Below are 27,596 nucleotides of genomic sequence, written 5' to 3'. Positions count from 1 at the left end.
TGCCTTCATCTCAGCCGCTCTTCACTTTTACTTATGTTAAAGATTGTACTTCAGTTTACTTTAAAAGGCATCTTTCAGAACTGCAGTCAATAAAAGACTGATCTCCATCTGTAGTAATTTATATTTGGCAGCATGGGTGTGTTGTGGGACTTCCTTGCCCTTTCAGTGTGCAAACATGGAAAGCAGGTGGCAGGGAAGGCAGCAAGACCCCAGCATAGAACAGGAGGAGGAATCGATGCCTACAGATAAAGTTGGAGACAGGATGGTGAAAAAGAGAAGCTAAAGTGGAAGTGGACTGCAAAGCAACTTGCAGATGTGCAGTCTCAAAACAATAGAGGGGCATCAGTTGAGCCATCAGCTGAAATGGCCTGGCACTGAGATGAGCAGTGATTGCTGCCGAGCCTGAGATAAGGAGCACCCACATACGAAACTCAGTGACGACCGGATACCACAAATTTGAGGACATTCAGCAACATCAAGCAGCCACGGGCCAAATATTGACTGGAGATGTTAAGTGGGTGGGTCCTGAGTTGAATAGCAGTATCCTTTGGAATAGATACCAATGAGAGCAGTCACCTCAATTGGTGGCAAGGACATCAGGGATTTACGTAGGCCAATGGAGCAAATTCCTTCCTGCATGGAAGCCCATTTAGTAACTGCCCTAAGCCAACACTGGAGTTGATTCCTGCACGTCTCAATTTCTACAGAGAAGAAAACTGCCTTTGTTAAACTCTACATCCAAGGCTCCCTCCTAAAAAAAAAAACCTGTAGGTTTCCTTACGTTTTACAATGCTCTAAAAAAAAAAAAGCAGCAGCATAGAGCTGTGCAAATAGAATTACGTAGAAATAAAATTCCAGCTGTGTTTTACCTGCATCATTTTAGCTCATTTTTAAAATTGACATTAAACCGTGTTTCTACTAGGAGACTTAAGCCATGTCTTAGATTGCCTTGTCCATCCTTAAATGAATAGGTTGTTTGGGTGCAGGGTTGCATCTAAAGTCTTTTGTAATTTCCTGAAAAAGACATGGCGGTCTTGTTGCCAGGCAGTCAGAAATGTGTTAGTGGGCAGCGTTTTCACCCTTTATTCATTGTTTGCTTGTGTACAACCAAGCACAACACGAGAGCCACGTGAATTCAAGGACAGACTGACTGCAAATGTGCTTCATTATCTTACTCCTCTGAGATCTGGCAATTTGCTCCACTGTTGCGTGTGGCCATTTGGAGGAGCCATCGCTTAGATTTAACACCAACTGCTATAGAATCTTCAAATTTACAACATCTTGGTACTTTCCATTAAGAAACAAAAATCCCACTTGTCGCCAGCCTGTGAATTACTGCAATCATTTCTCATCCCTTTAAAGCAATCAGACTAAACTCTTTATGCACATCCCTGCTCTCTATTGTTATCACATAAAGATAAATTATTCTCTGAAAAGTTTCTAAAAAGGCAAAACTGACCTTGCGGTGGTGAATTATTGTCAAGTGTTACCTAACAGAATTGCAGCAGTAGTGAACACATCACTGGCCTTAGGTCTTTATACTAACAAGGGCAAACCGAAACACAAATGTGAAGCACCCTGTGGAGTTGAGCAATGCTGCAGAGAGGCTTGTAATGCTGAAAGATGACTGTTGAGAACAGAGGACAATGCCTCCCAAGAGCAATCGAGGGAGCAAATTTGAGTGCATACATGAATGGAAGAATGAGATTGAGTCTGTAAATACAGATAAAAGCCGCATTTGATGTACATTCTGTCCAGTTGTCGTTTGCTGGTTTATGCATGACTTTCTTCCTCATCTGAATCTCAGGAAGGTGTCAGACACCTCTGTACACTGTAAGAGGATATGCCGATTTATGCTATTTAATAGGGTATTATTCAGTGTAATGCAAAAATTGGTGCATTGTAGAGGAGTTTTCAGTGTAGCAAACAGGATCTAATGGGTGAATAATTGGATGACAATTTGGAGTAACAGCACTATCCAGTCAATCTGCCTCATTATACTCCATAAATAATGGGGCGCACCCACACATTCGACATCTAGCTGAGGTGATCTCCTGCAAAAGCAGCAAATTGGCTGTTGTTAGCAGTCAATGGCTGTGTTTTGACACTGCTCCTGTGTGCCTCAAGGACTCATTGATTACTTGATAGCTGCTGCACAGCTGAGTTGCTAGGCCTTCCATTCAGCTTGGCCACTGCACAAAAAAAACAACAAAACAAAACATTAAATGCACAAGTCTTAGTCTCTCACAGAGCTGGATGCAAACACATAAGTGGAAATCACAGATTCCTTAAAGGGTAACTCACTGCTGCCTGCCACAACCATTAAGGGTGTATTAGTATACATTGCCCAGCATAGGTCTATTAGGATGATACATGGCTGTGAAGGGCCCTATCCAATTACATTAGCAGGACTAAAAGTAGTTTGTAAACTGTCTTATGACTGTACTAAAGATTCAAAAAGACTTAAAAGAAAAACGAGCCTGTGTTCAGGAAACTTCAAACTTCAGAGAGACTTGTTTTGGGCCAGCTTCCAAATATAAACTCATTCACCTCACCCCTCTGCCCTCCCCTCTGCCATACTGAAAGGCCCCCACGCTGCCCATCCTTCATTTTCTTCCTTTGGCCATCCTCCCACCTCTAAGTGCCTCTTATTTGTCCCTCATCACTGAACATTTCACAGAACAAACTCTTTACAACTTTTTTCCAGACAATCTCTGTTCATAACAACTCCACCACCCTCCCTTCTCTCTCCGCCCTCCATCCTCTTGATTCCTCTCCTCCCCTTTTTAAACCTCTCACCTCATTCGCAGTCGGATCACGCATGAATGCGGCATGGTTGTGCCAATGCCAGCTCTTTGCCAATCTGCTTGGGTGTGTTTGTGTGCCAGTGAGATTCTGGTGGGAAGCCCCTGCACTGGAGGCCAGGGGTGGCTTATAAGCCCGAACCCCAGCTGGTGTTGGGTTAGGTGAAGCTTCGCGAGAACAGTCGCCCCTTTGGGAGCGCGAGAGAAAGTGAAATTATATTGAGCAGAAGTATAAAGTTAGATGCAAGTTGCCACAAAAAGGTCATCAAATTGAAGAAAATGCACCAAAGAGCCCAGCTGTTATAACAAAGATATCTGTGCAGAGAGCATTAATTAAAATCTGTCATTAATGAAGCTAATCAGTTACTCTAGATTGGTATTGCGCCAATTTAAAAGAAAAAGAAAAAAACAACAACAAAAAAAAACACATCCAAGCTTTCAACACAACAATGTAGCCCCAAAACAGTACTAAACGATTTCTCAAATTTAAAGATTTGTTTATGTGACACTGTGCCTGAAAAGGCTATAAATGCTGCAATATTCTTGTACATATTCAAAAAATATTGTTGGTTAAGGGATGAGACAAATCTAAAAAGCTCACATGGTGTTAAATGCATGCACAGGATCTTGTAAGTCAGTCAAGACTAAAATGCCCTACAAAAAGCTGTTGAATTTTCCACAATGACCAAATCCAGAGTGCAATTCACTGCACTGGGTTTGAGCGTCTGGTTTTTGTTTTGGTTTTTTTTGCTTCTCTAGCATTTGCTGCCAAGTTGGTCGTTTTCTCCTTTTTTTGCTGCTAGGAGTAACAAACTCCCTGAACCCAGTTCCTTGGATGGTTTAAGTTGTTTGCTTTATGACAGCCAACCTCCACTCTTCAAAATAAAGCAAATCTTAGCTTGCGATCTGATACTTTAGTACTCATTTCCTACTTTAATGTTTCTACACCTGCTAAAGTACCCCGAGATTAGTACTAGGAGTAGTTTTATACAAGTACAAATGTCCAGTAGGATTTAAAATAAATAAATAAATAAGTATATATATACCTATACACACATACATATACACACATACATATACACACATACATATACATATACACACACACATACACACACACACATACACACACACACACATAACCAACATTTATGTATACATATATACATAAATATAAAACAAAACTGAGCAATAGAGAAATAGACGAGTAATCCAGTCAACTAAAAATCAAGCCCACCACTTTTCATACAAATGATCAAAACATTTACACTGCCTTCGAAGACAGAACAAAGACTTCAGGTGGCTCTCAGCCACTCCTTGGCTTTGAGAAGTGATGCGCAGAGTACGGCACCACCCAAACAATGTAGGGGCAGAGTCTAGCGAAATCTGCCCAGTGACAGCAAATAAACTGGCAAGTGCTAGCTCAACAGGAATGCAGGCCTCAGACGGTGGTTCTCAACTTCAAGGTGAGGGAGCAATGCCGGCCTATTTGATTTTTTGATTTTTCTTTTTAAACAAAAAACCCCAAAACAAAACAAATGCACGTCATCAGAGCAAAAAACAAACAAACAAACAAAACAAAAACAAGAAAATCCCCAAAATGTTTGTTAGAAATCTCAGAGGAATTAAACTATACGAATCCATGTTATTCTCTAATCCACATTTTAATAAGATCTCTGGAATGGGTGTGTATTTAAAAAAATAAATAAAAAAATAAAAAAAATGAAAATGACATGCATCTGTGCAGCCCTCCTTAAAAATCTGATTGGACTGTGTGTGAAGAGGACTGACCCCAGATCCCCGCTGATGCTGAAGCACCCCTTCAGTAGGAATACAGCTGGCTGAAGCTCCAGATTTAGTATCTGCGAGTCACAAACCATAAATTATTAGCTCCCAAGATAAAATGAGACTCTGTAGTACAATTTCTCCAACCCCACTGCCACCACCACCCCTCGCTCTCATCGTACCTTATTTACAAAGGCAGAAAATGTAACCATGGGAACACACTACCAGGCAACCTCAGTGGCTTGGCATGATGCCCAATGGTTGCTAGGGCACTGTTGTCAATGGCTATTGGGTTGTGTGGGCCAGTGTGTGAGTAGGAGAGATTGAACACTCTCACACAAATACACAAGTTTGTAGATTACACACAATATCTAGGCATTAAATAAATGTAGACCAACATGGTAGTGTTCCATTTCCATAATAGGGGCTTTTATATGCATCTAGTGTGTAATTATTTTAAATAATATGGGCCATTTAAAAAAAATGTATTTATTTTTTTATTAATGGTTTGACTGTGGCTGACAAATGATGCAAGGCCGCTTTTGTTGGCTAACAGACAAAAGGAAAGATTAAGCCTGCAGGCAGTTACATGAGGCCCCGTATTCGATTATGTTGAGTAACATATGCAGCAATGATCCATGCGTTTCAGTCTTCTTCCAAAAGGTCCTAATGTGTTAATAGTGTTTTTAATGATGGAAATTCAAATTTGGGATCATTTTCATAAAAAGTCAGGCTAAAAGGCATTTAGCCATCATTACCCTTGATCTATTGCGCCATTTACCTTTGAGTCACACCTCTGGATATCAATAAGGAAAGACATTGAAGTATTTAACGTCACAACCAGGAATTACATGGAGCTTTATTTTTCCATGGCGCTACATGGAGCTGCTGGATGGTTGACCTAGGCATTCCTGAAAACTGCAGAGCGTTGTGTAGATTATTAGCATACCGCAGGATAGAATAGGGAGAATCAGTAAACAAATTTAAACATCCAGTTTGGGTATGTAAATAAACAGTGATGTTTAAAGCAGAAGTCATTCTGGACTCATCCCAAAGTATTTGTTCATGACCAAGTAAACCATAATGGCCCTGCCTTTGGTAGCACAAAAATGTATAGCAATTTATGCATTTATGACACAAGAAGCCTCAAACACTGTGTTGCAGAGTATGAAACGGTTGAAGTGGAAGATAATGGTGAGAACGAACACTGTGCCATCAACAAAGCATGAATGAGAGGGTGGTACAAAAATTCATGTACAGCGGAGACAGTTGAAGACAATGGCAATGAATAATACATTAATAACGCTGGAAAATAGAATCCAACGTCATAAATTAAACAGCATTCACCCAAACAAATGCAATAATTATGACACTGCAATACAATGAAAGAGACAAATGCATGGCTTTTTTGTTGGTGTGCACCAAGATTCCCACATGTTGGGCTTGTGTGTTCCTGTCTGTATGCACTTAAGGCTTAAGCAGAGTACTGCCTGTGGTGCATCTTATCTAATATAAGTGCAGACACAGCCTCCCCTCCCCTTGCTTCTCACTCCCCTCCTCTGGCCCTTTGAACTCAAGCTGCTGCTGGAGATGCAGTCTGACTGAGCACAGCATGTCCTGAAAGGAGGTCAGAGGGCATGACAAACAGTCTGGTGTCATGGCAACTTGATGCCGCCAACCAAAAATTTGGTGTGGCTGGTTGGTCTGCAGAAACAGTCCACCTATCAGTGGACAAACTCTCGGCACCTGGTTATTATAAAAAAATAATAATAATAAAAAAAAAACTCATTAAGAAATCAGTTAGGAACATGCCAAAACATGCCGATGGCACCATTCCTTTATGATTGACAAGGACAGTGTAGTTATGTTAATCCTGCCTGATGCAAACACAGGAACCACTTCAACTGTATGTATCACAATCCAAGCTTCTTTAGGGAAGCCTTTTTGAAACTGGAAATGGCTTGTATTCATTCCAGGTTTTTACAAAGAATTAAGTTTTAAGCAGAAACCAATAGCCACCCAAAGATTGCACAAGAGATGGACTAGCGCCTTGTTGGTTTTGGTCTTTTCACAGTAAGGGTTGGGGTTATGCTTGAACTAGTTTGTTTGCTCTTGATTTGCAGAGTAGTTTGAGGACACATCATACAACGAGTGAAAAGCTGTCCGTCAACATGGAGAGGGAGGGGTACAATATTGTTCAAACATGAGAATAAGGGCATGCAATCTCAAATATCTAGCAAAGACAGTGTTTGGAAGAGAAGCGGCAGAAACAGTATATTACAAATCAATGCTCAAATACAGCAAGTGTTAATGTTAAAATTTTAGTTGTGCAAATTCCTTTCTACGCAACTGCTGATACTGGAAAAGGTAGGCTGAGATTTTTGGAAGTGTTTGATCACCAATTCCTTAATCCCATTGTGTGCTTTAGCTCCTTTTCCCCCTAACAGATGATAGGCCATTATTACATTTCAGTATTTGCTATGAAACCATTTTGGGAAAGCCCATCAGCATGCAGCTCTAACCTTGACTGACTTAATTGTAAAATTTTACTCTGAACTCACTGAATAGTTTTCAAGAAATATGCAATTACTGCCACAAATGTCACCTCGGCTCATTTACCTCGCTACACAATTACCACCAAAATGAATGCCTCTCATTTGTTGTTCTAATGATTCTGACTGTAATTCAGCAAACCTGAGAAATGAACTGCAGCTGTACTTGTGTCGCCTGCCACCAGCAGCCCTAGACTCACTATGTTTTCATCTTACTCTGAAAGTGTTGGATCAATATAGAATCCAGGTTCCTTTGTAAGCCATTAGCTTGCCTGATGCTTGAGCTGAGACCTCTCCAAACCACCGTGTTCTCAGCCTAAAAGCTCTCATATCAGGAGAGTGTGATTGCAGGTGTGTGCACAACCTTTGAAGCAGTTTATGTCTTATAGGTTTGCAAATAGTCGTGTTTATCCTTTTGTTCTTTGCATCTGCATCCGAGAGGTTTGCGCACGTGTATGCGCACATGCATGTACTGCGTCTGTAAGCTTCTGCGTGCACGGTATGTCCTTGTGTTTGCTCAATGCGGCAGAGGGTGGAGTGGCAGATCAATAGGAAACAAATGAAGATCAATATTAAGCCAGGGAGTGAAGGAGAGAGAAGGAGAGATTGAAAGCAAGTGAGTGGGGTGATGCGCCACAGCAGAGGAGGGGGGAGGATGTGTGATGGTGGGTTGAAGGGTGATGTGTTACCAGCAGCACAGCTACTAACTGTCCACTTGGGAAAGACCACTCATTTCTACAGCCTTCTACAACCCTCAGCGCTTTTATGTCACCAATTGTTAAGCAAGGTAGAAGGAAAATTAGAAAAAATATACAGCATTTCAGCATCAGTGGTGATTTCAAGCAGAAAGTGAAATTTAAAAAGGGATTCTCTTTGTTGTAATTTTTTTTAAAGCCCTGTCAGGTTACAAAACCCTTGACACACCACAATCTCCAAATGTACATACATCTCTCCCTCTCTGCAGCAGTAGTAAGTAGGACTATGATTTCTGCTTTACTTATATTTTATGCAACAGTTTTCCCCGTGTTAGTTTCTTTTTGGCAAGATCCGATTTGTTGATAACCAGGGCGAGAAGGTCATGGCTGCAAATAAACAAGGCTGAACCCTCCAGCTGTAGCTGAAATGACCTTTGACTCTTTCCCCTCACTTAAATTCTGTGTCTAAATAATGAATTTGTCTCACCAGGCGCAATAAGAAATCTCGATAAAGGAAGGATTTAATTCTGACCTTTCAACTTAAACTCCCAGCTGGAGCTTGACATTTGCTCAGCGACATCAGCAAGGACCCAACATGTTCAGATTGGAAAAGAGCTAAACTTCTGCCCAATTTCTCATTTTAGTGATTTTTAGTATGAAGAATCCTAAAACTTTGCTTGGTGTCAATTCCTACTCTGATCAGTAGTTTTTACCCAAAATTATTAGAAAATGGCAAATTAAATCAGAGTGGCAATTTTCCAAGAATAATTCTGTAAACAGTAAGTCCAAGATATCATTTCAGCTTTGAATGTAAAGTTTTAGCTTGCATCACTTAAATACTTAATATGGACAGATGCTCCTAATCTAATGTGTTCATTCTCAAGGACAGGATACTCTTAAGTTGTATACTGGCCAACTTCATTTGTCTAGACAATGGAGAAAGCAACCAGATTTAATTAATTAGAATTTCAAGGTCTTTCTAGGCCATTGTGTGTGCAAATACCTTCTGGCATTTAAACCAGTAATGTGTTTACTTGCGACACGTACTGCATCATCAGTGATTTTAACCTGTGCTGAAAACATGTTTGACATCCTCTCACTTTGAAGTATCACCTTGAAACCGCAAACAGGATTGCTCCGTTTTGTGCATCAGCTCATCTCTTGGCTGTGAGATCAAAACATCAAGAGCCATTTGGGATTCGGAGCTCAATGTGACTTTCAAGTGATAGTGGCGAAAAAACAAACACATGGGTGCTGAGTGCCTGCGAATGAGCACTCTGCACTTTCAGCTCAAGGTTCCTCGGCTCTAGAGATGGATTTCAATGATAAATGCATCAATTAGCTTTGAGTGTAGTATTTATGATGCCTTAGAGACGATACTGTATGCTGTATAGATATTGTTTAATCATACAGCTACCTATAGCAATGCCTTTTACGAAATTCACTGTTTGGCTTTATAAGGCAAGCCTGATGGACAATAGTGAGCGCCAGCATTAACATTACATATTTGACATTACATATTTCATTTAGGAAAGCCCAGATACCCTTTGACTGCCACTGGCTTATTAGCAAATGGAGTAATAAATAACTTTCATTGAAATGGGGCAAAACAAGTTAAAAATCATGTATTTGTTGGATCAGCTGGCAGCCAGATTGATATAATTATTACTACTGACTTCAATAATGACAGTACTGCTGTGTTTTGATGTGTATTTTTGTCAAATTAACCTGTACTGAGGACAGAATTTGGTGAAACTAAATCTAAACATCTGGCTGCGGAATATAAAGTGTGATTTTTGGTGATAATTAATTTTTGCAAAGCTTGACATAAACACATTTTACACAACTGAGTAAAATCGTTGCGATGGGCTATTAAATACCCAGGTCAAGTTGACCGTCCAGCTGCCGGACTGTTTGATGCAAGGTGCAAGCAAGCCACCTGTGTTGTTTGCTTAAATGAGGAAAAGTGGTTGTTTTATCTGTTCCAATCTAAAGAAAACAAAAAACAACACAAAAAAGTATGTGCAATCTAGATCATCATAATCTCTAAATTTCTTCTACACTTCTGGAAGCAGAGAGCAGCAAACCTTAATTTCTAGCAGTGACACCTGCAGCATACAAGGAAGTATAAAGAAGGGCACAGCTTTCATTCTACTGCATTTAGGCCTTTGTTACCATTTTCAGAGGTTTAATATACAAATTATAGATTTGCTATATTCTTATAAATTAATGTAGGTGTGTAAATAAAACTGCTTCTTGTGGCTCATAAATATAAGGAGGAGACGGGAAAGTAATGTACTGACCCAGTAGAAGAGGGAGGTTAGTCATGTTAAACAATGGTGTGTAGGTGTGACTGTAATGACACCAAATTCTAGGTTGTAGATCAAACATCTTATTGTCTCTCGGTGCATCTGAGCTACAGAAATGTTTCTACTGCCTCACATGAATCATCACAAATTGCATATTTCGTAGTGCTCAATGGACCCAGTGGAGCACAGGAGGGAGTCAATCTATCAGACTTGCATGGGAAATAATGTCTGAGGCAGCCAGCTCAGCAGTCCCTCAGCTACATCACTGTCGCTCATTTATCCCCTTGTTGAACTCGCACTAGCATTTTCACCTTTAGCAATTTCACACCATGAGGGGAGCTGACAGACAGTGACCATGGATATAAACAAGATAAAGTGAGACACGAAAAAAAAAAGAAAAAAAAAAAAGGGTGAGACATTACAATTATTTTTGAATTGATTTGCTTTTTTATTGCTTTACTTTTAGACCTTAAAAGTGATGATATATATGCTACGAAAGTCCCACAGACAGGAATTAAAATTTTAAACTTAATGTTGTAGTTATGTAGTATGCACCATAACCATTACACCAGACCCCTCTGTTGATTGAGGTTTTACCCAATGATAAGCCCTTTTGTCAGAAGAAATTTTCCAATTCTCCCAATTTTTCCCCTCCTAAAACGAAGAAACACCACACCAGTGCATGAAGGGGATGATAGCGGCCTCTAATATTTTTACCCTGTGAGCTCTAAGTGAAACATCTGTGAATGTAAAGTGCAATGGTGTCATCACTGTTCTTAGAATTGTCATATTTAAAAAAGCGGCAAATCCTCAGAGACCAAATGTTTGACCTTTTCCCATCGGACTACTTAACCATTATACATTTGTTGTTCAGCTCATTTCCTTTTACATCCAGAGACTCGTCTGCAATAAACACATGTGACAGAGTGAATCCAGCAAAGAGAGGTTGACAGTGAAACCCGAGGCTGTGATGTAGTACATCAACTCAAACCAGACAGTCTGCTGAAGGAAGAAAGAAAGAAAACAAAAAAAAGCAGCATGGCGAGCCAGACTTCACTACGTCTCTCAGCTTTTCTCTGTCCTCTTTAATCCGACACCCCCCACCCAACCCGTCTGTCTCCCTGTCTCTCAGTCCCCCTGAGGTGTGTTCTGTTTGTTCCCTCGCTGCCTCTCTCCGTGTCCCTTTCTCTAATGTGCTTTGGCGTGCGTTACCCACGGGTGCTTGCACGCTGCTGCTGCAATCCTAAAGCCGGGTCAGGGGGGCAGTTAAAGCGGCGCATTGCTGTCTGTGACATCAGTCACTGCTATTACTCACGTCTCACCTCTCCTCACTGTCTGAAACCACCAAAGCTTTAGTCCAAAGAGTGCACACAAACAGATTTACACCTATGCTGTCAGATTAGTAAATACAATTTTACTGTGCGTCACACAATCTGGTGTCAAATTCCAACATGCTGGATTTATTTAATTTAGTACAGTGGTTTTAATGCAGGCTCCTGAAATGAAAGTGCAAAAATTAACATGCAAATAAAGTTACTAAAATAAGGATTTATTTTTTGCAGCTAATTTTTTATTTCACAAACTGGTTTACTTCCCATTCTATCTATAAATGGTTGAAATACTAAAATGGAACATTGTTAAAGCCCAAGATGCTTGAAATTGCTTATATATTGTATTTGTTGTATTCAAGTCATACAAATCAAAATAGGAGAAAACTAAATGTCTAAACTAAAATGAACTGCAGATATTTCTTAGCGACCCACCAACATATTGACTGGCACAAAATGGATGCTAAACATAGACAGCAAATCTTGTTTGCAAAATATTGAAACACTTTGACAAGGAGCTAAAAAGTTATACATTAATGAGAATTTCTTTGTGCAATAAATGAAATTCTTGTATTGATTGCCAACTATTTTAGGCAGATATCCTTATTTTACTTAAAAATGATCAATTACTCATCAGTCGTTATCAACTATGAGCTGTTGCTAACAGTTTATATAGGGAAAGTATTTTCCTATCAAATCAAAAACCTGCTTTAAAAAAAACAACAACAAAAAAAACATCAATTCTTTCTCAAATTTAAATCACCCCCAATCTCATTATCATTCCTAGTCTAGAAGATGTGCCTTGCACTCTGCATGATGTCTAAAAACTGCACGTCTGAAGTGCGTGCTTCCAGCCAGCCAGCGTGTGAGGATCAGACTGTCAAATCACCACATCTGCCATCAGTGGGAACACTTCAGTACCAGGGGGTTTGTCTGTCACCCCTGCTGTTAGCCAAGCCAATGAAGAGGTGAGCCTGCAAACTCCTTCACTCAGGAATACTGATAGCTGGTATGAAAGCCCTCAGCCTGTGTGTAAGAACACCATATAAATCATACATGACCAGCACCAGGCACCACATGCATGTTACTGCACTGCATTAATAAGCAAGCCAGTTGAGCCTGTGCTTCTGTGCTTCATATGCCCTGTTGAAAGCACCTGCAGCACTGAACTCAATGTGCCACAGGAAAGAAAAAAAAACAAGAAAGAAAGGACAAAGTGAGAAAAACAAAAGGAGGGCGAGTGGTTTGAGAATGGATAAACCAGACAGTGACAGTATAATGACGGCTGGAGTGTAAATACCTACAGGCATGAATAACTGAAGAAATACGAGCACGAGTGCATGGGGACAAATAAAAGGCAGAACAAAGAGCGAGAAAATCAGTAGGCAAAGTAGGACAACAAAATAGATGGTGTGACTGAAAGACAAGCAGACAGATTAACTAAAAGACAGCAGAGAGAGCAAGAAGGTAGAACAAAAGATGAAAGGATGAAATGAAAGGATAGAGAAGGGCAGACTTGGAAGAGATAAAGAGGGGAGGGAGAGTTAGCAGTGCGCATGCTAAAATAGGTGGCAGACTCTTGCCAGTGCAGTGACCTAGTCTCGAAGGACTGAGGAATTCTCAGCGCTGACCCGGACACATTCCTCCAGGCCTCAGACGTTAACCCATGTCACACCTCCAGACTGTACGGACTGTAAAAGGGAACCAGAGCACCACTGAATCGACACATCCTACAGAAAGCACGCAGTTCATAAAGCAGCGTTAACATTTGTCATTTTGAGAGCGTGTTATTTACAACGCACCGTGGAAGCAGAGTGCTACAAATCTGAGCAAACACCTTCCACGAGAATTGTAATATCAGGTAAAGTGCACAGCAGCGATACCAGCTCTGAATCAACAGCCTGTGCTGCCTGCAGAGGACTGTGTGCATGTGTGTGCACACCGAGGGCCCTGCAAAAACATTGTGAAAATATCAGGGCAAGAAGGGCTCTATTGTGTCACAGAGGCAGAATGTAGCTCTTATCCTCGTGCTGGTCTGGGGGCATGGGGTGACATCAGCACAAAGACACAAATGTAATGTGAGGCATCTCCAAAGCTAGCTTCAAGGCTAGACCACAGGCCTGTCTTTATACCCATGCTCTCTCACTTTTCAACAGCATCTGATATTCAGGACATGACCAACTGATGACCCTTCCACTTGTTGCTTACTAAGATCAAGCCCAGCTGACAAGAGTTGCACTAAACTGGTTTAAAAAAAAAAAAAGATGTGCAGTTAAAGACTGCATGTTTGCCGCTTTCACGCAGGCCCATGGTTAGCAGATATCTGTGTCACAACAGGATGACTCAGGGAAGAGTAATTCAATTATTGTGATGGTGCATCGGCTTTTCGATCGGACCACAGACTAAAATGGCTGACCAAGTGTTCCTGACTACTGAGTGCCAATAAGCAAAACTCTGATCAGTAAAGCACAAACTACAGAATTTTTTGCTTCTTTCATCTCCCTTTATAGCAAGAAATTTCCTTACCTTTTAAAATCCCGTCCTGATGATCTGGCTGTTTCAGGTTCAGTCTGAAAGAGACAAATCAGAGTAAATCACTTGAAACAACTTTCAATCAGTATGTAGTGAAATTTGGAAAATGTGAGTGAATAAAAAGATTGTGGGTTATTCACCTTTAAAGCTAATCTGAATCTACAGCTTAGAATTTCACACCATTTTATTATAGGTTATTTATTATAAGAGCTAAAATATCAAAGTAAAATTACCCCCCCCCCCCCCCAACTGTGCCACTATTTCAAGGTCTTTAGTCCTCTGCTACAGACCACACTTTGTCTCTTGCAGAGATTTCATTGTATAGTTTACATTTCACACTAAGCCCGATTCTTTTGCACTAGCACTACAGTTTCCAGGTTAAAAGGAAAACCGTCAGCACCAAAATTCAAACCTGCTACAACGGCAGCTTGCATGGGAATTCCTGAGGTCTGTTCTGATCCAGTAATGTATGCTGCGGTTGAATGCCATCAATTATGAATGAGAAACACATGAGATTCACGGAGAGCTGGTAGAGGATCGTGGGGAAAGCAGAGGGACCGCAATAATCTGGATATTTTCAATATTACAAACGAAGGTCTGATAGTAGATTATTTAAAGTTAAATTCAGAGATTAGTAAATCATTTAACATTAACTGGCTTCTATATTATACATTTTCAGATTAAAAGAGAAGCACAAAAACAACCTGCTACAAATTGGGTCATCGTCCTCAGTTTGATGCACTATGTATGGTTGCTGTAGCATCCTTTGTGCAGCTTCTCCTTTAAGTCCCAGGTAGTCAGGAGTGTGTTGACCCTGCCAGCGAGTTCATACCATAAGCAGACCCATATAGCTTCTCCTCCAGAGCCCCTGATCACGAGCCTGCTGAGCTGCCGCCTCAGTTACGTAAGATTACATAACACCAGGTCTGTCTGAGTAATATTTCATAACCTGGGGGTCCCACTACACAGGGCAATAGACACCAAATCCGCTCAGAAGTGGAATCAAAACATGCTTGGCAGATTTTAGCCAAAGTTGAAGGGGGAAAAATGAATTTAAAATAAATAAGAGCAGGTTGAGGGCTCTGGGCAGCTTTAGCCAGCCTATCCTGTTCTGTGTTTTTGCTAACCAGAGCAGATATGCGGATCCAGCAAAATTCTGACATCAAAGGCTTTTCCCTTTCATTTTCTTAAGAGCTACAGTACAGTGGAGGTCATGGAAAGGTTGACCCTGAAATGATGCTAAACAAAAAGCACCCTCCCTATTTGGCTGATCGCAGGATGCAGTGATGCTGTCATCTCATTGCACACAAATTGAGCACACATTTAGTCACAGACTATTATTACCAAACTAGGATAGAGAGTGTTATCCAACGCTCTCGGCTACACAATTAAACCAGTCTACAAGATGACAGTTTTGAATTCACTTTACAAAACTACGCAGTCTTAATGCACAAAAAGGTGATTAGGATTTTAAACTTAAGGGGGGAGAAAAAAGAAAAAGCATAAACTTGCACGATCAAGCATTTCTGGGATTATCGTTTGCACATTCACATCTATAAAGAACGACGACGCAGGAACACACATATACGCACCCCTTGGAGCAATACCTTGGATTAAGATAGCAACTGTGGTACAGAATGTGACATAACAGAAGGATATGTAAATAAAAGAAAAAAACAGCAGACACATGTATAACTAAGGAAAAGAAAGGAGATGCCAGAAGATATCCAAGGCTAATACCGCAGGCAAAAAAAGTAGTCAGGGCTGGATGGACTGCAAATGGACGATAGGGGACTTGTTATATATCCCGAGTCTCTCAATTGTCTGACTGTACTTACCTCACTGCTCTTACATAAAGTTAAGCACTTCAAAAGTCATGGTTCAGATACAAAAGTTTAAAAACCTGTTTGCCATTTAACTGAAATCTTTATACTAAAAAAATCACATCTTGGACTGGGTTTTGTCTTTACAAGCAGCCAGAGAGATTGGGGGTACCCGGATGAAGGAGGGGGGAAAGAAAAAAAAAAGAAGAAGAAAGAAAAAGGGAGCCGTATGGGAGGAGAGAAACATCTAATGAAAAACAAAACAGCAATACTTTAATTCTCCTCATTTCTCATCCAACTACCTCCGCTTTCATTTCTATACATTTTTATAACTAGCAGCATGGCACAATCCCTGAATACGAAACGTGATCATCGAGCAACTCCACGCATGCGTAAGTACTGCCGGCTCCCTTAACTCTAAATCACACTCCAACATATTACAACACACATGCACAGACACACATGAACAGAGTCTCACACATGCCTCCTTTCGAGTGCTGGCCTCCCATTCAGGGGCCCCCCTAAAACTGGATGCACTCAGTGATCCCTTTCCAAAGCCCTCATCTAAATGTGAGCAGAGGTAATCCTTGAAGGAGAGGCAAGGAGAACAGCGATAACCCACGATAAGGGGCAGAAGGGGGGGGAAAGAAAGACGCCGAAAGAAGGTGAGAGGTGGAGCGAGAGATGGGATAGAGGAGCAGGATTTTTTTTTTTTTTGGGGGGGGGGGGATTAGCAACCTAGGGAACACATTTTTCAAAAGAAAAAGGAAAAGAGTTGGGGGAAAAAATGAAGTGAGGTGAGGGGGAAGAGGAAGAAAAGAAAGACAGAATATGAGAAAAAGGACATGTACACAGTATACTCACAGATGAATGATCAGAACTGATGAAAAATCATGTCTGAAAACAAAATCAAAGGCGGCCACATAGTGCGAGTCTGAGTTTGGAGAGAAGTCCAGTTTCTTCTCGTTCTGGAGTTTTTTTCCCCCCTTTTTCCCGCGATTTTTGTCAATTCCTATGCAGCTGTCCCTCCTTCCCAAGTCTATCCCCTTACTGGTCCTCTCTTCCCCCTCCCGTTTTTCTTGCCAGTACCGGTACTCTCCTACGTCTCTTTTGCTCTCTTTCTTGCCTTCTCTCTCTCTAAGGCCATGCTCTCCATTTTCCCCTCATTCTTTTGCCTCTTCATGTGTCCATTCAGACATAATCTTCAACCCCTCAGCTTCAACTTCAAAATGCAGATAAGATTTTCTACAGAGAACGCAACTATGGAGTTGAAAGGAGAAAAAATATATATACTGCAGAAGGGAAGAAGAAAAAAAAAACTGTTTACAGGAAAGGACATGGCATGCAGTCTAATGCAGGGACAATCCACGGCCTGCGTTTTTCAGGGCTGCCACGCATAGTGAGGCGGTGGCGCCGCTGCTGTATATGAGGGTATAAAAAGCAGAATGGCGAGCAAAAGAAAAAGAAGGCAAAAACTGAGCTTACTGCGGTCGGTCTCCAGTGAAAGTGAACAGCATGAGGGAAATGAGTGGGAAGGAGTCCGGGGCGTGTGCATGTGTGTGTGAAGAGGTGGGAGGGGAGAAAAAGCCAACCAGAGAGAGGAGAGAAAGCGAGAGACTGGAGGTTAATGGAGGGAGGGATAGGAGGAGGAGTGTGGCGGTGGGGAAAGAGGAGGGGGCAAGAATTGGAATACATTTTTGTCTTATGCTTGCTATATTCAAATTTTGTGGTTCTCATTTTTTCATGGGGCTAATACCTTCTCTTTTCTCTGAAGAGAAAAGGAAGAAAGAAAGCTACTGTGTCTTTTGTCTCCAGCTCCTGCCGTTCCCTTTCCTGGTTTCCTTTCTGCTTCGACTCTCCTCTATTCAGCCCATTTTCTGCACGTGCACTTGAACTCCAAATCCTGTCTGCCTTCCCCTCCCCTCGCTCTCTAACTGCGCATCTGTGCGCGTCTGCCTCTCTCCCTCCCTCTGTCCTCAGCACAGGCTTGAAATAGTGCTCGCAGGCAGGAGAGCAGCGAGGGGAGGGAAAAGGAGAGGGGGACAAAAAGGGGAGAGAGATGTTGAGAGGGGGGGAGGGGAAGGCGCTTAGACAGGCTGACACAGAGAGCAGAGCTGCTGTGTATGTGTGTATGAACATGTCTGCACATTTGTAAACACATTTAGCTAGCTTTGATTTAGATACAGTGCTTCCACACGCTGGTGCAAGACGTTAGCTCAAATGCCACATAAGATGCGACTTTACGGACAAGGAAAGCCACAACGTTCTGCATTTTCAGCACTTTGCCACATAAGACTTAAACGAGCATCGTCCAAATATGCATTGGTTCTGAACAGCTGAAAGAGGATTCAATACGTGTTTTCCGCAGTATTGATACACCGATACCAGCTGTGCTTCCTCACTCTCCTCTTCGACAGTTCACACATACACTGCAGTGGCCGCTTAGCCCCGCCTCCTCTCTCTAAAAGTATACAAATTCTTATAGTGTGGTTACCCAACTTTTATCCCTTTCAATGTCAGGCTAGTTATTTAATTTGTCTCAGTGGAGATTAATGCAGAAAGAAGTGGACCTTAAAATAAACTGTTACAAAGCCGTTTTTTGTAAAGCCTGTAAAAACTGCACGTAGCCTGCAATAGATCATCCAGCCACCCGCTTCCACTTGCGTAGCCATAGAGGTGGTTAGCGTCTTTCCCTGCTGTCCTAAAGTGACAGTGGGCTAGTTTCAGTCATTGTGCAAGTGTACTGTTTATAAGGTTGGGGGAAACCTGCAGTCAGCTGAGACTAAAGAAGTCACTTGGATGAGCGACGAAACGTTTCTTCCTCACTGAAAACGCTACGTCCAGAAGAACACAAACAACCTTTTGGTGTCGCAAAGTGAGTGACAACCTGAAAAGGACAGGGTACACTGTATCACTGGGTTCGTTTATTTGAGACATTGTACTATTAATTAATTATTCTGAATTCATTTTTAATGCATCGTAGTTTCATGTATTTTAGGTAGTGAATTTGCAAGTGTTTAGTTTGTTAAGCCTTTCTCTAAAATATGAATGTATGTCAGGGACAAGATTTAGGTTTAGAAACTGTACAACAAGAACCTAAAACTTCAGTTGCACCAAACCTTTAAGAACCCTGTTAGGTTGACAAAACCTAAAAATGAGGACATTTACATTGTTATTGTATTTTAGTTTAGATCCTGTCATATAGTTTGTCTTAATTGAAATACATATAAAATCAATTTACCTGTGATCTATGGTAGGCTAACACACTGCACAGTAACAGAAACCCAGCCACATCCAAGTGAGAGCTGCATGTCAGCCTGGGGAGTACGAAGATACTTTGATATCCACAACGGAACAGTACTGTGCAAAAATACGCAAGGAAATTGTTCCAGCTACAGGTGAAAACCACTTGAGGCAAATATCATTGAATACAACAAGGCTATGAAAGTAAGAGAGTAGGAGATACCGGGATGACGTGCAACCCAAAAGTAAACAAATGACTCCACTTAGTATGGAGCTAGGAGCACTCACTAGTTAAACAGGATCAGCAAAAGGTGGATGGAAATTACACTTATGTTATACTTGCACTTAAGACTCCCGTTGAACAAACTACCTAGGTTTCTTTTGTTCTGACATTTGACTTTTTCTGCATCACTACTACTGCACTGTAATGCTGCTGGCACTTTAAATTATAAAGTTCATTGGAAAAGGATTGAAAGTGCCCTTCATTGCATAAAAACTAAAATAATGCTGCCTGTAAGTAGCAATTACATAAAATGTTATTTTTTTCCCCCCATGTCATCAAATATTACACATTTCTTTGAAATATTGCAAATTATGAGGCAATAGAAGTAATGTTTCACTTAATTTATACAGTGATAATAACCTTGATATTTCATTAACACAACTATAAAGCATCTTTAAAAATGAATTTACATTGTTCTGTAACACCATTGTATGCATAGAAAAGTACGTGGTCTGGTCATTTTGTTGGGATTACATAATGCATTTTTTGAAGCAACTGCACGTCTGCTTAAAAATCTTTTTTCTACTTGAGACTATGTGGCCTAGTAAGATTTCACTTTGCCTTTTAAACGGGACAATTTTAGACGGCAAAATGTTAAGCGCCACGCTAAAAACCCAAGTTTTATGCCCTCAGAGAAAGGTATTGATGAGATGCCTTGAACCTGCACATGCTTTTGAACTGACAATAAAACCCCTTAAGAGCCTGGACTTAAAGTTAAGAGAAAGCTTCAAATCCTCACATTTAACAAGCCATTTGTTTTTATTGTTAATCAATTAAGTGGCTTTCAGCTCAAAACCAATTTTAGTCATTTTTATTTTAAACTTGAGTACAAGCCTGTAATCATCATTTCCCTTGAAGTGTATTTGATGGACTTTTTTAACATTACAATATAGAATTAAGCCTAATGTAATATCCATCAAATAAAATAGTTTGTTATGTATCTGATAAAGACTTATATGGGTTCTGATCTTTGTTATATTTCTGAACAAGGCCAAAGCGCTTAGTTTGGGGGATGGTGACAGATGCTGACTGCTTGGGTAGCTCCAAATCTAATGCGTTGTGTCATGATCAACCGTTGAAATGCACTCTTGTGTTTCCTTCAAACACGGAGCACAGGCTCGGCAGCCGCAGAATGAGCTCCATTTAGCGTTTGACAGCCAAATAAAAGCAACGTTGACTGTATTTGCATAAACTAGAGTTCACTGCAGGTGAAAAATTAAGACGATACCAGCCCTCTGGTGCTTTCCTCCCCCCCCTGACTGCAGAGCACTTTCTGAAAAGGATCCTGATAAACACGAAGTGGGCCAGGGTGTAAAGAAAGGTGCCACAACAGTCCCCCCTGCTGGGATTCAGCAGGAGTACTTCATAAACTGCATCCTCATATTCAAAAACTCGCTTTTTAATATTGTTTCGCCACCTTTTTTGACCCGTAGGATTACAATACAAGTGGAGAATATTGCCGTCAGTGTTACTTAGGTTTAAAGGGTGAATTAAGCTGGGATATTAAGCGGCAGGCGAGGTTAGTTTGGGATAAGGTATCATCTTTTCCAAACGAGGGCAGTCTCCCTCCATCCCTCTTCAGCATCCTTTTTTGCTGCAGCCACTAAGCTGGGAGTCCATAACCGCCTGCCTGTCGTCTCTGTGGGGCCTATACAAAGTAAGATATTTGGTAATATATGATAATGACAGGTGTACGTTTGAGTAACAGAAAGAGGCGAAGTGTCTGCCCCGCTTTCAGTTACTTTAGCTAGGCTAGCTTAGAGTTTTAGCTAACGTTAGCACGGACGGTACATCAGCGCTGATTTTCTGCTCGTAAAGCCGCAAACAGTGTATCATTTTCAGCTCACCCCTGTCTCCAACTGTCCTTCTAGATGCCCAGCGTCACGGTGAAAGATGTCAACCAGCAAGAGTTTGTCAAAGCACTGTCAGCTTTCCTCAAAAAGTAAGTAATGCACCACAACCTGCCTCTGCGCTTATCTGATGACGGGCTGATGTCCACCTGTCAATCAAGCGGGATGATGGGGTATTTGTGAAGGCTGGGCAGAGGCTCAGACAGCTGCAATACGCGGTGAATCACAGGGAAAGGACAGTTTATTAATGCAGACACCGAACTGAGGGCCACCTAAGATTATACTTTTTTTTTTTATTTATTTATTTTTATTTTAATTAAAGGACGGGCGATAGAGGGAAGAGAGGAGGACAACAGAATAAACACTTGAAAATTAAACTTCGGAGATTAAAATTGTAAATTTGAAGAAGAAATGCTTCGAAGGAAAAAACAAAAGCTAAAAAACAAACAAAAAAAACAAACAAACAAAAAAAACAACCCAAAAGTATGCGTCCTAGAAAAGAAAAATTCAATTTGAGAGATGAAGTTAATCGGAGAGTGTAAATTTGTGAGTGTTTAGCTAATTTTACGTCAAAGTAGCGCAAATTAGAATAAACTGGCAGATTTATGAGGGATAAAAAGGTAAATGCAGAAGAAGAATTGACACTTTTTTGTGGCAAAAAACTGGCACATATTGGGTGGGATTGTGAAAAGAAATGATTAAAACTGTAGATTTGAGAGGGAAAGCTGCTAAATTTACTATATTGAACTATATTCCAATTTTTTTTAATTGAATTTGTATCAGACCTTATTTATTTATAAATCAAATTTATAATTTTTTTAAAAAAGCTACAAGTCTTCCTAACATGCAATGATTTTACAAGTTTTGTTTTTCAGCGATTACATTAATCTTGAAGACTTCCTAGAGAGACCCATGCAAAGTAATAAGAGATTGGCATACCGAGGAGACAAAGAATGGAAGAAACTCGGGAAGAAAAGCAGACCACAAATACAGGAGTGTATTTACACAGAGGGCTAATTTCAAACAAGACACAGGTGGGAGCAGAGCTCAGGCACAGACAACTAAATAGAGGTGAAAACAATGAAGGAAAAAAACAAGAAAAACTGGAAGTAAAACCAAAATAATATACATGAGAGATCTAATTTGGTTACAATCAGAACCTGAAGTTTTGATTGCATAGTTTTCACAGCTAGGTTTCAGTAAAACACACACACAGATGATTTCTTAAAATGTATATGCATGCATAGACAATTATATTTGTATAACTTTAATAGTACTAAAGAAACAACCAGTCTCGTGGCCAGTTACGTCTTCTGTATTTAGATTAAAATTTTTGTAAAATGTAAGTCACTCAGGAAAATCCAGTTCATAGTTAAAAAGTGATTTAATATAACTATTTTAAAGGGTCTCAGTCTCCGTAGCAGAGTAAAAGAATGAAACACACATGGGCTCCAGAATGTAGTAAACCACAGTAGCAGCCATGATGACATGATGCTGTATTTCAGTGCGGCTTCTGACACATCACAGATGTTCTCTCTCTTGTGGTATGTGGCCATTCTCAGTTGAGTATTGCTGATTTTCTATGTATATCACTGCTGTCTTGTTCACACGTATAAACAGTTTCACATATGTTTCCCTTTCACTCACCACCGTGTGTGTGTCAGTGTTTATTGTGTGGTTTTTACTGGCCGATAAATCACATTTACAACCAGTGAACCTTCAGAGTACAGCCCGACTGACGGCTGATATTAACTGTTTGCCGATATATCGGCTACAGTTGCAATAGCCGATAAATTAAAGTGAAAATGTAAAGAAGAGAGGGGCGAGATGCCCTTAAACACTGAGTGTTGATGTTGTATAGTATGTCTACAAAAGGGCGCTCTCTAACTTCCATGTTGGCAACACAAATGTGATAACCAGCTGATCCGAACTGAGTGGCAGTGAGTAATCTGTGACTTGCTGTGACAAGAAAACTAGATTAAACTGCATTTTCATATTAGCTTAGTAATTTGAATATATATAACAAATATAATAATTTTCTTTATGTTTTGTGTGTCTGAAAGAAAAACTATTGGCTGATGTATCAGGTTCTTAGTTTTTTTTTAACTATGTTAAATATTGGTATCAGTATCAGTCTTAAAAATCCTATATAGGTCAGCCTGTACTCCAGAGGGAGCTCAGACTCATGCAACAACAATAATACACCCCCTGAATGCTGAAAAAAGAAAGCAAAATTCCAGCTTGTTTCATTTTCTTTATTGTGCTTTATTTTACAATAGATACCCCACTGGTCTTTCTGCACATCTGCTGTACCTCTACTGCCATACTTTTGCCTGCATGGGATTAATAGAGGCTGTATTTTCATATTTCTCATGATGGAAATTTCTAACTTAGAACTACTTTAAATATGTACACTGTTAGTGCACTTAAGTGGAAACATCCTACAAAGAGCAATAAAATATGAAGTTCTTACTTTGACTCTCATCCAAATTGTAATCAAAGCTTTTTATGACCAAAAAAATCTGCCTTACTCTACACGATGAAGTCTTTACCTTTATTATCATATATATGAGTTGGAAAAGCAAACAATTTAATATGTATCACGCTGTTTTTATTCATCACATCACCTACTAATTGATTTTTCAGGTCTGGCAAACTGAAGGTCCCAGAGTGGGTTGATACCGTGAAGCTTGCCAGGCACAAGGAGCTTGCCCCCTGTGACGACAACTGGTTTTACACCAGAGCAGGTTGGTTTTCGTTTCCACGTGCAGCTGGAGTGACAAATAATCATAAAAAGTAAATGAAAGTCATGAACATGTCAGGCTCAGTCCTCTCTAGTGTGTGGATGTGCAGTTTCTCTCTGTCTCAAGCTGTTTTAATTATTGTTCAGACAAAATAAACAATTACACACCGAACAATTACCCAAACAGAGTTGATTACAGTCAACATGAAAAGCAATCATTAGCTGAATTGACTCAGTGAACTGAAATGTTTAACCAGAAGATATATTTTATTTGATAAAGTTTGGGTTCTGGAAATCTCATCTTAAGATGGAAAAACAATTCGGTCTTGGAGTTATTTGTACCTTTTTTAGGCATCCTTGTGATTTATGATCATACACAAACAGCTGAGTAACACAGGCAGGCCTTTCACTGTGGCTACCATGAACCTAGGTGCAGTACAGTCAAATCTGTTCTTTGTTTCTGAGCCCCTGATTTAGGGAACATTGTCTTAATTATGTCATTTTATTAATTCATGATTTCTTTTGAGTTTTGATTTATGTTGTTTGGTCTTCTGTTTATAATGTTTTATGTTCCCTGGTCCATTGGAATCTCTTTGTCATTTTTGCCCTTAGTTATTTGCTTTGATGGTAATAAGTTTGTTACTTCCTTTTGTGATCCTTCTCTGTTTGCCAGTCTTGTCTCTGTGGTCATTTTCTGTGTAGTTCATTTCCTGTTTTATGTTTGTGGTCTTTTGTCCCTGATGGTTTCTATTTAGTGCAACATCTTTTGTCCCATTATCCCTGATTTGTGTTGTGTTTTCCTTCTCAGCTGTGTATTGGATTGCCTGGAGTTATGCTTTGCTTTGGATTACTTTCAGACTTTATTATGCTTATATTTAAGGGCTCTACTTTATGCTTTACTCCTGTGTCCCATGTCTGGGTCTGCAATCCTGACACTTTCTCCTGTTTGTTAACTTAGATTTCCATTATTGAGATAGTAGCATGCTGCACATTGTGCTTCTGCCTGGAATAAAAATTTGTTATATGAATAAAGAATATTCGCGAAATTCAATAGAAACGCATGCACTGCACACTGTTCCTTTACCTGTGGATGTCCTGTACTGACTTATATTAGCTCTAAAATATGTTGACTTCTTGTATTTTGAATGATAAAATAAGTTCATACTGAAACATACTGCACTGTATATGATACGTGCCACCAGCATCCACGGCCCGCCACCTGTACCTGCGAGGAGGGGTCGGCGTGGGCTCCATGATCAAAATCTACGGTGGCCGCCAGAGGAACGGCGTATGCCCCGCCCACTTCAGCGTAGGATCCAGGAACGTGGCGAGGAAGGTCCTGCAAGCTCTGGAGGGCCTCAAGATGGTGGAGAAGGATCCCAATGGGTGAGAAGGGTGAATGCTGAGACGATGTGATTCTGAGGTGGTGACTTCACAACAACTGTTATTTTTAAATGTTTTAAAATATTTGTGCTTACAGCGGTCGTAGACTGACCTCTCAGGGTCAGAGAGACCTGGATAGGATCGCTGGGCAGGTGAGTTGTTAGACTTGCACTACATGCATATGTGGATTTATCTGTGCATAAAAATGTTGTTTCATTCTCTGTAATGTGCATATTATTCCTGCAGTTAGTTAAAGACTGTAATTGAGAGGGGTTAATCAGAATTTGTATTATTTTTATGGTGTAGAGGATAAAAATAATACTTTTTTTCAGCAGAACTATAGTGACAGTGAGCAGGGGATCATATCTAATTGTCATAATGTTGTTAAATAACTCTTTACAGTGGACCCATTATGGTCTTTGAGGTCCATGTATGTAAAAGTAATTCCTTTGAGCCAAACGCTCAGGCTAAGAGTTTCAGTCTTTTTCTAGTCTTGGATCTGTACGATATCACAGAGTAGGGAATTCCCTAATGTGGTCATCTCAGACATGCAGCAGCCCCACCCACCTACTGCTCAAGCCTTTTGTTTATGAAGAAATCAATTGGATAAAAGCTGGTTTAAAGGCTGTGTCTCAGACCCAGTTTAAGACAAATAAAAATGATTTTTGTTTTTTATTCAGTATGAGATGCTACTCTTAAAAGGTAAGAATAAATGGAAGCTCATTACATTTATTTTTTGCTGTCATAGTAAAAAGAAAGCACAGCATCTGTTAATTCTAAGGTCTAGTTTGTTCAGATGTAGCTTTGCAAACCTGAGCTGTGCTGGTATGTGTTTAGTGTTTTTCTAATTGTAGTGTTCAGTGGTTTACACATTCAGCTAACAAGCGAAATATCCCCAGTTCAAGACCAGCAGAAGACACAAATCCCTCGGAGGGTGGCGTCAGGAAGGACAAAAATCTGTGCCAAATCAAATATGTGGCTTCATCCTCTGTGGTGATCCCTTGTGAATATGCAGCCGAAAGAAGGTCTCTGCTGTCGGGAACTTTAACACTTAACGCGCTAACTGAGAGTTTATCCAAGCTTTGTACGGATGACCTTGCGGTGAATTTGTTGGGTTTTCCACAGCTGCCATGAATGTTTTCCACTTGTGAATAATCTTTCTCACTGCAAAATGGACTTGAGATTGTTTTGAAATGATGTCATAGCCCCTCGCAGATTGACGGGCAGCAAGAATTGCTTCTCCAAGGTGATGTCTTTCTTTCTTGGCATTGTGTTAATGCACCCGAACGCTCCAGAGCATCAGTATGGGAAGGGTTATGAGATTATTACCATACAATCCATCATCTCCTTTTATAGAGGTGTTCGTATTTGGATAATTTTAAGACCTGCTAAGGGCCAGATGATTTATTTTTCATGATCTCATTCGTAAAACTCTAGAACTGAAAGAGTGTGCGCTTCCTTTTTTTTTTATCATGACTGTAGACACATTTGATACTTGCAGAGGGCTTCAAAGACATCAGAAATTAAATGTCATTATTGCTCAACCCTTTACAGCACCAGATGTGCAGCATACAGTTGAAGTGGCTCCCTCTAGTGTTGTGTCTCAGTTATGGCAACAATGTAAAACATATAATCATATGTGAGATATTTCTTGGGATCTCTAAATAAATACTGCATGCCTTGTGTGCAGAGTATAGCTTCTCAGTTTGTTACATCAGCACGACTGTCCTCTCTCCTCTTTTTATTGTCTTTTGTGTGCTCAGGTTGCCTCAGCAAACAAGAAACAGCGGAGTTTACAGAGCGCCATCTGAGGACGTTATATAAGAATCCTGAGAAAAGGAATGCAGTTATGCCTTACCGCTTATTTACTCAAGTTCACCCTCCTCCCACATCAACCCAGTGCCGACAGTAACCGAGCACAAAGAGGCACTTCATAGCGATGCATGTGTCTAAAATACAGCGAGTGCAAATATCATACATGAATGTTTTGCAGCAGTCAGAGGTTGGCGGTGGCCTTGTAACATTAAGGCGCAGAGTGGAAACAAAAGCACTCCGAATGCAGTGTTACAAAGCAAAAGCATGTTCGTATTTTTGCCTACGAATGTGAAGCAATGGAGAGAAAAAGAAATGTGAGAGCAGATGTAGAAAGGAAAGAAATGCAAAGAATTCTCATGCACATTTTTATTCATTTTCTAACTTTGTGTTTGCAGAATGGTATTACTGAGCACATATACGTTATACAGGATGCTCTGAATAAAATGAGTAT

General features: G+C 40.4%; 1 protein-coding gene and 1 long non-coding RNA gene across 2 annotated transcripts; one reads left to right on the top strand and one right to left on the bottom strand.

Annotated features, from left to right (window-relative positions):
- Positions 1 to 11,462: 11,462 nt before the first annotated feature.
- Positions 11,463 to 21,697, bottom strand: LOC147303855 (uncharacterized). The gene is made up of 4 exons (XR_015126895.1): positions 21,202 to 21,697; positions 14,000 to 14,043; positions 13,069 to 13,164; positions 11,463 to 12,499 (listed from the first exon to the last, which is right to left on the bottom strand). It is a non-coding gene; the product is annotated as an uncharacterized LOC147303855 (long non-coding RNA).
- On the top strand, positions 20,637 to 27,596 carry LOC147303854 (small ribosomal subunit protein eS19). The gene is made up of 6 exons (XM_086280613.1): positions 20,637 to 21,011; positions 21,226 to 21,296; positions 23,851 to 23,951; positions 25,150 to 25,333; positions 25,428 to 25,482; positions 27,094 to 27,596. The coding sequence occupies exons 2-6, from the start codon at positions 21,226 to 21,228 to the stop codon at positions 27,139 to 27,141; spliced, it is 459 nt and encodes a 152-aa protein (XP_086136739.1). The 5' UTR covers positions 20,637 to 21,011; the 3' UTR covers positions 27,142 to 27,596.

Source organism: Aulonocara sp. 'chitande type north' Nkhata Bay, linkage group LG22 (genome assembly GCF_057382095.1).
Source record: "Aulonocara sp. 'chitande type north' Nkhata Bay isolate Kocher_YH1m ecotype deep benthic linkage group LG22, A_spYH_male_GT1.1, whole genome shotgun sequence".
Lineage (NCBI taxonomy): Eukaryota > Metazoa > Chordata > Actinopteri > Cichliformes > Cichlidae > Aulonocara > Aulonocara sp. 'chitande type north' Nkhata Bay.
Note: the sequence above shows the minus strand (reverse complement) of the source record. Positions and strands in the feature narration are given on the sequence as shown.